Source organism: Rhizopus microsporus (genome assembly GCF_002708625.1).
Source record: "Rhizopus microsporus ATCC 52813 unplaced genomic scaffold scaffold_5, whole genome shotgun sequence".
In the NCBI taxonomy this organism is placed as follows: Eukaryota; Fungi; Mucoromycota; class Mucoromycetes; order Mucorales; family Rhizopodaceae; genus Rhizopus; species Rhizopus microsporus.
In genome coordinates, this window is record NW_019671920.1 from 730884 (window position 1) to 740146 (window position 9263).

The window sequence follows — 9263 nt, forward strand, 5'->3', positions numbered from 1 at the left end:
CATTATCACACACATAAGTCAGATGCCCTCACCCTCACGTTCTTACCAAAGGTCAAGATCTCCACGCCGTACTCGCTCGAGATCACCAAACAGATCACGTTCGCCTCGCGACAGACGCCGACGACACTCTCCTCCTTCTCCCCGTCGTCGACATCGTCCTGATCAAAAAGATGCACCTCGTCAAAGGAGACACGAATGGGGTGGACGAGGAGCAAGTACCGACAGAAAGGAAGAAGAAGAAGAGCCTGCTGAAAGAGAAGGACCCAACTTTGGACTTTCTGGAAAATTGGCAGCAGAAACCAATACAGTCAAGGGCGTAGAGCTCAAATATAACGAACCACCTGAAGCAGCAAAGCCAGACAAAAAATGGAGACTGTATGTGTTTAAGAAAGATGAACAGATCGGTATAGGATGATCCAAATGAGGCATACTTAACCTTGGTTTCTAATATTTACATAGATTTGCTGCATATTCATAGACAAAGCTCTTATTTAATAGGACGTGATCGAGTGGTAACATCAAGAATAGTAAAAGAAAGGATCATGGTTAACAGAGTTATAGGTTGTAGACATACCAGTGGATCATCCTTCTTGCTCTAAACAGCATGCTGTTATTCAATATAGAGAGGTAGACGAAAAAGATGAAAGTGGAAAGTTTCGAAAAGTGATAAAGTAAGTAAACAAAATAATAAAAAGAAAAGAGACTAACTACCAGTGTGTAGACCGTTTATTATTGATCTCGAAGCAACAAATGGCACATTCTTGAATGGAGAACAAATACCTACTACACGCTTCATTGAATTGAAGCCACAGGATGTATTAAAGTTTGGTAGCAGTACCAGAGATTATGTACTTTTACATGCAGAAATATAATAAACGTATACAATAAGTTATTCTTTTTTTTTTAATAGTATTTACAATAAATGTGTCTACAAGGCTTCATTCACCAAATTGGAGGCTTGACGGTATACTTCCAGCATTGTCTTGCACCTTTCTCTTTCCAAAGCAATGGTTGGGTCTTCTTTTAATAGTTCTTCAAAGAATTCTTCTCGATATAACGCAGACACTAATCGGTTCTGTACAGACTCCTTTGTATAGTTTACCAAAAAGTGCATAATGGCCTTGGGCACTAGGTCCTGTATCGACTTTCTGACAATATTGAAATAGGATATGATCAAGTATCCTATATACAATTGTTAATATGAGATAACCAACGTTTGACATGACGTACGTATTAACTCTACTTCTCTCTCCTCTTTCTCAGTGCTCTTGCTTCTAAATCCTTCATCGATATCACTGCTTGATTCGTTCTAAAAAGAACAAAAAGTTTAGCGACTATCAGTACCTGTTTCCTTCGTTATAGTAACTTACTGGTTGAGTAGTCTGTGCTGTTTCTTGGCTGTTTATTCTCTCATGTGGATGCTGATTCCACATTTGATTTATCGTCGAGTTCTTTGATGTATGCGAGATAGTAGAGATACTTGACGCAGTAGAAGCAATGGACATGGATCTAGTGGTCCTATTTAAAGCGATCTCGTTGTTCAAGTACTGACGCATCATCTTTTTACGCTCATTGCTTTCTTGTTCTTTATACTTCTTGTCTAGCTGCTTAAGCGCTTCTGCTGCAGTAGGAAACTCGGGATGGTTTGTGTTGATATACGAGCATTCGATAGACACAAGGCTCTGCACATAGGACAAGGTAGGTTCCAATCTCTCTTGCAGTAAATCAGCCACCACTTCCACCAATCGGGAATGCAGCTTTGGGAATCGAGTGATCTCCTTACTGCCACATGTTTGACAGATCTTGGTCAATTCTTCATAAGCCAGATGGACACAACGCAGACTGGGTGCTTCCAACATTCTGATCTGAGGCCGCACGAGGAGGTCAAAGGCCAACTCAGGCACAAATAATGATCCTCGAGGACCTGTTGAGTTTCGCATGGCCGTACGGATATCCGCACTTGTCAAGTTTGCACAAGGATGGATGGCGTCCAGCGCGTGCTTGAAAACGGTTCTAAAGATAAAGTAGATACGTGCTCCTCCTGAAAGCTCTTTGGTAGAAATCTCGGATGATGTTCCATCAATAGACGATACAAATTCAGTTGAGAACAAGGTCAACAATTTCAAAACGAGTGAACTCTACATATATTGATAAGTAAGCTTGTCTTTTTCCCCTCTTATTTTAATCTACCTGTTGTATTGACCCTGATAATGCTGATTCCCCATACTGTGATAACTCGTGCTGCGTTTGACCGATGAGAGAACTCAATTTTGTTCTCAATTCAGGTAGTTTTTCACGGATGTGGTTCACAAGGACCTAACATATCCAGGTAAGTTTTCCTCTTTTTTTACAAATATTTTTTTCATACATGGTTCAATTGTCTGGCCAAATATTGCGACCCACAACGATCAGCTATGCTTCTATAAGCTGGATGACTCTGGAAAAAGAGCTGTTCTGCATTGATAGCATCACGCATCGATTTACTCGTCAAAATATCCTGCTGACTGCGATTGACAACACCAACGAATCCTAATTTCAAGGGAAACACTTTTCCTGTCAGCACATCGAGCGCATTTGTCCCTGCATCCATGAGATCTAACTTTGTGATGACACCCATCGTACGCTTTCCTTCCGGATCCACCTGTCTTGCTAATTTCAAACTATCGGAGTTGGCTAAATCGATTGTTGCAGGGGTCACTGCCAAAATGATGCTAAAGATTATGCAAGTTATTCTTTGTTTCAAGACAAGATATTATCTATTTTCTACCTATTAGGTTTTGAAATGTAATCCAGAACAAGATCTTGTATCTGTGCGCCAATATCGTCTGGTTGATCGCCTTCTTGAATTGTTAATAACTATAGACAAATGGGGGAGGTTCTTTATATGTTACCTATTGGAATCTACAATGTATTACGTTAGTTGTCAAATATCTGCTACACAAAACACGCAATCATTTTACCTTGGTTAAGCCTGGAAGATCGATAAGAGTAAGATTGAGAACGTTATTCAAGTACATCTTTAATCGAATGGGTGTTTTGGAAATGCATTTGTTCTCTCCAGCAATCCTTTCGGTATCTTTAATAATTTCCTGTCTAATCTGTTCAAAATCATAAAATCGCTGACGAGGCAAATGAAGGAATTCTGCATATTCGGTTGTGTCTGAAGCTGTGAATAGCTGTAAGACAAGAGGTCTACGAGTGACAATGCCACTTCCTCGAGGCAAAAAGTCGCGTTGAACAATGTGCTCGAGAACAGACGATTTTCCTGAACTTTGCTCGCCCACAGTGATTATTTGAGGCAAGTCTAGATTATCGCTTCCACCTACAAGCGCAAGAGCATCTTGAAGTTTGTTGATCAAGCCAATGATTGCTTCAGACATGACTAAAAAAGAGAGAAAAAAAAAATTCTTTTTTTTTTGTTGCTATAGTTTTTCTTTCCTCTTTCTCACTCTCTTTCCTTTTTGATTTGGTTTTCCGCCACTAATTGGGCTGTCTGTACCTGAAATTGAGATCATCTCTTTACTTGTGTGAGCAGTAAGAATAATTTTATTATTACTATTTGCATTACGTTCGACGCATCTGATATATTTTATATATTTAGTGCACTTTTCATTGAACCTAGTGTGTTGTACGTACTGTTATCCAAAGAAAAGGGTCAATCTATTATCGTCATGTTCCAAAAGATAGGTTTTTCCCAGGAACTAGTGTTACACATTAACCAAGTGTGCACTAACTTGACTAATGAAACTTTTATGCAACTCATAAATGGATATTGTCTCATTAATATAGCCTTGACTGTAATTCATTCAATTCAGAGAAATAGACTTGATAATGTTGTACAAATGAAATGGTTTTGAAATGGACAAGAGGAGACGGATATGGATTACATGAGTAATTTTGTTCTTATAGATGAAATCGCTTTTCATATAAATCTTGAGCCATGGTCAAATAAAGGGACTCATGTTGAGATAGTCGTACCAAAAATTAGATCAAGAACAACTACGATTTTGAGGTGCAACATCATCATTTGAAATTGCAAATATTCAGCTATGTTGACTATTATATTAACTTTGTCAAAAGCACTTTGTATGCCTTGGATAACCATGAAGAGTTTAAAGAGCATCACACTGTAATAGATAATGCTCTTATCCACTCTTCAGGAGATACTGTTGTGTTTCTACATTTATATTAAAGAAGATTACATCCTTTGTCGTTATACGTTCAATATATATCTCATATTAAGCCTACAGCATCTATAATCTGTAGATGTAATTGGTTGATAACATTTATTATTGCATATAAGATCAATTTCTTTTTTTGTCATGAATCCTTTTCTTTTCTCTGTTCATAAACTATTACGGACTCATTCCATCTACTTGTATTTTCTAATTTTTGGACTGCAGAAGTGGGAAAGATATCTCCAACACATGTTTCGTATTACTTTTCAAGCGATAAAGAATTAGAGAAAAGATGATAAGTTTTTGTATTATTCCTTCATTTCGGTTGTATCAAAAGTTCATTTATGGACCTGACTCTTTCTTTGACTTCATCATACTTATCAAGTGCCATGTGATAAGGTTCCTCAAGGTCTATTGTGACTTTGTATATTCCATCTATTTTACATAAGGCATCTGACTGACACTTGTCAATGGCTTTTTTGTACCATTTCATTGCTTCTTCATAGTCTCGACATACAAAAGTTCCTTCGTAATATTCCTGTCCCAAGTTGTACATACTCCAAACATAGCCTTCCCTAGCAGCTTTCTGGTAGCAGCTCATGGCTTTTGCACCGTTCTTCTCTATACCACGACCAGAAGAATGCATAACACCAGTTAACCCTATAGCATTAGGTAGACCCATCTTAGAAGCCTTGTTTAAATACTCTAAAGTTTTTTGATTGCTTTGGTTGACACCGTTGCCATAAAAATAAATCAGGGCAATGTTATACAGGGCCATTGCGCTACCCTTATCTGCTGCTTGTTGATAGTACTCTATAGCCTTTTGCTTATTTGGCACTACTCCACAACCATAGTTATACATTTGGCCTATAGCGCAAATAGCGTCAGTGGATCCCATAGTAGCGGCTGCTTCATAACGCTTCTTTGCTTCATTGTAATCTTGTTTTACATAGATCCCATACATAAACATTTGTGCGATCTCATAAACAGCGTTGGCATTTCCTTTCTCTGCAGCCATTTCATACCATGCCATAGCCTTTCTATACTCGCCTATTTTGTAGCAATACTTGGCGACATCAAAAATATTGTCAACAGGGTTTTTATGGTTTAGCATTCCAAAATGTTTTACAGTGCTTGTCATGCCTGATTCTTCTACTTCACCAAATTGCTTCTTCATATCGCGCACAACAAAATGCATAATACTAAGTAGTTCAATAGATTTTGGACGGTCATCTGGATCATTTTGCCAGCAGTTCTCAACAAGCTTTCTGTAACTGGGGAGCACGTCTTTTGGAAAGAGGTTTCGATACCCCATAAGTACCATTTCACTGATGGATGCATTGTCCACCAATTCCTTGTACGGATAGCTTCCATTGGCTAATATCTCCCATAGGATGACTCCAAGGCTAAAGATGTCAGATTTAAAAGAAGGAGGACTGCCTGTGAGTAATTCCGGGGCCATCCAACGAACAGCGTTTTCAGAAACTGAGTTGTTAGCTGTATTATCTACTCCAACTCTAACTAAACCAGCACTTCGAAACTTTGGAGTATTATTTTCATCCAAGATAACACATGAAGATGTTAGGTTACAGTGGACAAGGTTATGGCAATGGAGATATATCAGACCACAAATGATGGCTTCAGCAAGCTTCAAACGCTCTAAAAAGTTTGGCTTTTCCGATTTGAGAAAGTTGCATAGGCTGTTTCTTTCTGAATGATTAGCAATAGCAAGTGCTTTATTATTGTACACCAAGATAGTGCAGGGCTTATGAATATATTCATCAGACAAGTCCTCAAGTATAGCCATGTTCTTTTCCCAATCATTATCGAGATCTTCCAAAGGAATCTCCTTCACGAAAACATCCTTTCCATTCAACTTTCCTTCATACTCTTGATGTTTGATAATTGCTTCTATGCGTTTTTGCATTTTTTTACTTTATTGGCAAAGATAAAAGTAAGAAAAAAAAGAGTGCATCTAATAAAAGTAGGAAGAAAAAGATGCATAAACAGATAAATTAACGTGACGTTTATTCCCAGAAAAATATTGTAATCTATCAGACTGGGAGAGGAGCCATAGTATATGCTGGCGCCTTGGCTGACTCCTAAGTAGTCATTACAAATTCTGTTTTCGACATCCCCAACGAAACCTTAACTAAAGCCCATTCTGTTACTGTATGAGTATCTGTATGTAAGTTTGTATGTTGACAACTTTGGTTGTATTCATAGTGACACGGTGTTGGTAAGTATTAAACTAGTACACCAAGTATAGAAAGTAGCATAATGACATTCGTTATTTTTCCGGGCTTATTTATCTCTGTAAAAAGCATAAAGCTTTTGGCAACACTTCTTTTCTTTTTATTATCTCTTTTTCTTTTCAGAGTTTCCTCAATATGGCCTGGCAACATGGCCTTTCATTAGGACGCCTTGGTATAGGCTTTGCGGGCTCAATTACCGCCAATGAAAAATGAAGTTGACAAACCCGAAAGAGTCATCTTCTGTTTAAAACACGCTTTGGAAAACTGGAGTGACGAATCACTTGTAATCAAAAAATGTAATAAAAAAGATGTAATGAATAAACTTCGAGAGGAAGTCTAGAAAATTGGAAAGTATATTCTGCTGAAAACAAATTATCTAATCACAACGCGTTAGATCCAACTATTATTATTGTTGACCTCCCAGAACGTAGAACGAATCCTACCCAAAAAAAAAGACGAAGATTGTTAGAAAATAACTACTTGGAAGAAATATTAAAAAGAGTGACCACCACAGCCACTGCTACCGATGTTGCTTACTAGTCCAAAAAGACATAAAAAGTGGACATGTCTTAATTTTTTTTACCAATAGATGAATATGTTTTTACTTTTTAGGCTCAACTTTGAAGAATATACTTTTTGCTACATTATGATTGGCTGCTTTGATTTTGGTATCATGCAAATCGGCTTCAGAAGAGACTCTTCTTTAGTGACACCTTGAATGGGTTTATTGGGATTTACTGGTTATTTCAATGGAATCACTACTTGATGCTGTTGATTCATTGTCCTCAGTAGCTTCTATCAAATTTACGTTCTTCATCCCATTATTGTATTCTTTATATCTTCGGGATTCCGTCTTTAATCTTTGAACTTCAATAGTAAAATGTAAAGTTGGGCTACCATTTGTAAGCAAGACCACTTCTAGTATCGCATTTTTTATGAGATCTAGAGATCGCTTTATATTATCTTCAGTGACTTCCGAATCGTACATATAGTATGAAGAAGCACTGAGTATGTGAAGCAATAACCTCCAATTGTGTAAAAGAAGTAAAGAAAAAGATAAATTATCAATACATGAGAGCCATATATACTACATTGTATTATGAACTATTCGTGTGGTGTCGCTCTGTCTAAAGACTCTCTTTTACATATTCAAACAGACGCTTCCAGATATATCTCGTCAGCTGAGAATGGTACAGCCATCGGATAAAACTGAATCAGTAATAGCAGATAACGTACGTTTCATTAATATTCATTCATTACATTTTTTAATTTTTTTGCAAAAGTTAGTTCCATGTCAAAAATGGACGACCGGGATTGCTCAAAAAGTGGCGTTGAAATTGAGAAAGAATATTAATAACAGTACATTTCAAGCATATGAAGGGTTGGGCTAGTCATTAACATTCTGGAGAGGAACTAAATGAAGTTATATCTTTTGATTCACTCTTATAACTAAATAGTAGTTGTTAGCTATTGGCTTTTTACTGTTTTATATTTATGGGCGGAAGTAAAAATCTGGTGAATGTTAAATGACGCGTTGTATGCTGAGGTTAAATTAATATATTGGCTATGGCTGAGATTAAGGTACGATCAATGCTCAAAGACGACGGATATTTCACTTTGAAATGTAACTGCAAACCCTCCACAGACATTTTGCTGTGGATGTAGTTAACGCTTGTGGGTATATACTATTGCATGTGCCTTTCCGCAGTCCATACCAAAGAGCATTGACCCAAATTTAACAAGGAATATGAGAAATATGATAGAAAAACCAACGAGTACCAAAGAAACACAAGATTATTGTCTAAAAGGGCTACTTAAGAATGAAAAGCCTTGCTAGAAGATATGTCAAGCTATCTCCATTTCATCCGGATATACCTTAGCGTCTTCTTTCTCTATTATTAGCCGTGTTCATCGCGTTTTGAATGAAATCTATTCTATTGGCTGTATTGTCTGTTTGGTTGTAACAGAACAATGTTTGTGAACACTTTCGCAAAACTTTGAAAGAATGATGTAAGCTTTATTCTTCTTGCATCACTTATAGTCTATTTCATCTACTTTACTAGTTTACTTGAAGAAACTTGCTCTTTCAGCTATCATAGTTCATTCACTGTTTTATGAAAGAGGATGAAAGCAGTAAATGAAGGTGGGGAAATAACACGATAATAAAAAAGGAAACCAAAAGAGGCCCTAAAGTCGTGTTCTCGGGACTAGAACGTAAATAGTCAAACCTATTTTGCAGCTCGGGAAGTTTCCGATGGTAAAATGATCAAGTGGCCCCTTGGGCGTTCATGCTGTGCTAGGTTCCCTTAAAGTGGCTTTTAAGTAAACAATGCTATCTGAAGACTACAATCGATTTACTGTCATGGCAACTACGCATGAGTGACCCCCCTTTGTTCTTTTATATATGAACGGGTGCAAATGGCGCATAAATATTTGTGTAACTATAGCCAGACCTATTTCATAGTAATGGATTATTCAAGTATGTTCCAGCCAAAGATATTGTTTACTGTTTGTTTATCTTTTCTCACTCTCCTTTTTTGAGAATAAATAACAGTAATTTTACTCTTAGATTGTCAGTAGACTCATCTCTATTTGATATCGCGCCTTTGATGAAGTAGTTTTCGCGTAGGTCAAGTACTAACTTGATAAAGTAACGCCATAAATATTCATGTACTGCTGTTGTTATTATTAGCTCAATATTGTATAACAAACAGAAAGAGAAGTTAACTTTATGCAAAAATTTTTCTCGAATTTTTGACAACTATAAGCCAAAATTTTCCTTTTTTGAACTCTATCTATCAATAATGACAAAAGTCATGAATATAGGTTA

The 9263-nt window shown here is 37.1% G+C and overlaps 4 protein-coding genes across 4 annotated transcripts; 1 reads left to right on the plus strand and 3 right to left on the minus strand.

Annotated features, from left to right (window-relative positions):
• Window positions 1-22: 22 nt before the first annotated feature.
• RHIMIDRAFT_200862 (SMAD/FHA domain-containing protein) lies at window positions 23-872 on the plus strand (the record flags this gene model as incomplete). Its single annotated transcript, XM_023606488.1, has 4 exons — window positions 23-404; window positions 460-512; window positions 562-671; window positions 722-872. 4 exons carry the CDS (start codon window positions 23-25, stop codon window positions 870-872), a joined length of 696 nt encoding a protein of 231 aa, XP_023467858.1.
• A 56-nt stretch (window positions 873-928) lies between these two features.
• RHIMIDRAFT_250301 (uncharacterized protein) lies at window positions 929-3380 on the minus strand (the record flags this gene model as incomplete). Its single annotated transcript, XM_023610714.1, has 8 exons — window positions 929-1182; window positions 1231-1309; window positions 1371-2138; window positions 2191-2316; window positions 2369-2711; window positions 2768-2837; window positions 2892-2901; window positions 2961-3380. 8 exons carry the CDS (start codon window positions 3378-3380, stop codon window positions 929-931), a joined length of 2070 nt encoding a protein of 689 aa, XP_023467859.1.
• Window positions 3381-4494: 1114 nt separating this feature from the next.
• Window positions 4495-5196, minus strand: RHIMIDRAFT_200371 (HCP-like protein; the record flags this gene model as incomplete). Its single annotated transcript, XM_023606450.1, has 1 exon — window positions 4495-5196. The coding sequence occupies one exon, from the start codon at window positions 5194-5196 to the stop codon at window positions 4495-4497; it is 702 nt and encodes a 233-aa protein (XP_023467860.1).
• Window positions 5197-5382: 186 nt separating this feature from the next.
• Window positions 5383-5838, minus strand: RHIMIDRAFT_191083 (kinase-like protein; the record flags this gene model as incomplete). Its single annotated transcript, XM_023605947.1, has 1 exon — window positions 5383-5838. A coding segment is annotated over one exon (456 nt), but the record flags the coding sequence as incomplete, so codon positions are not given.
• Window positions 5839-9263: the final 3425 nt, after the last annotated feature.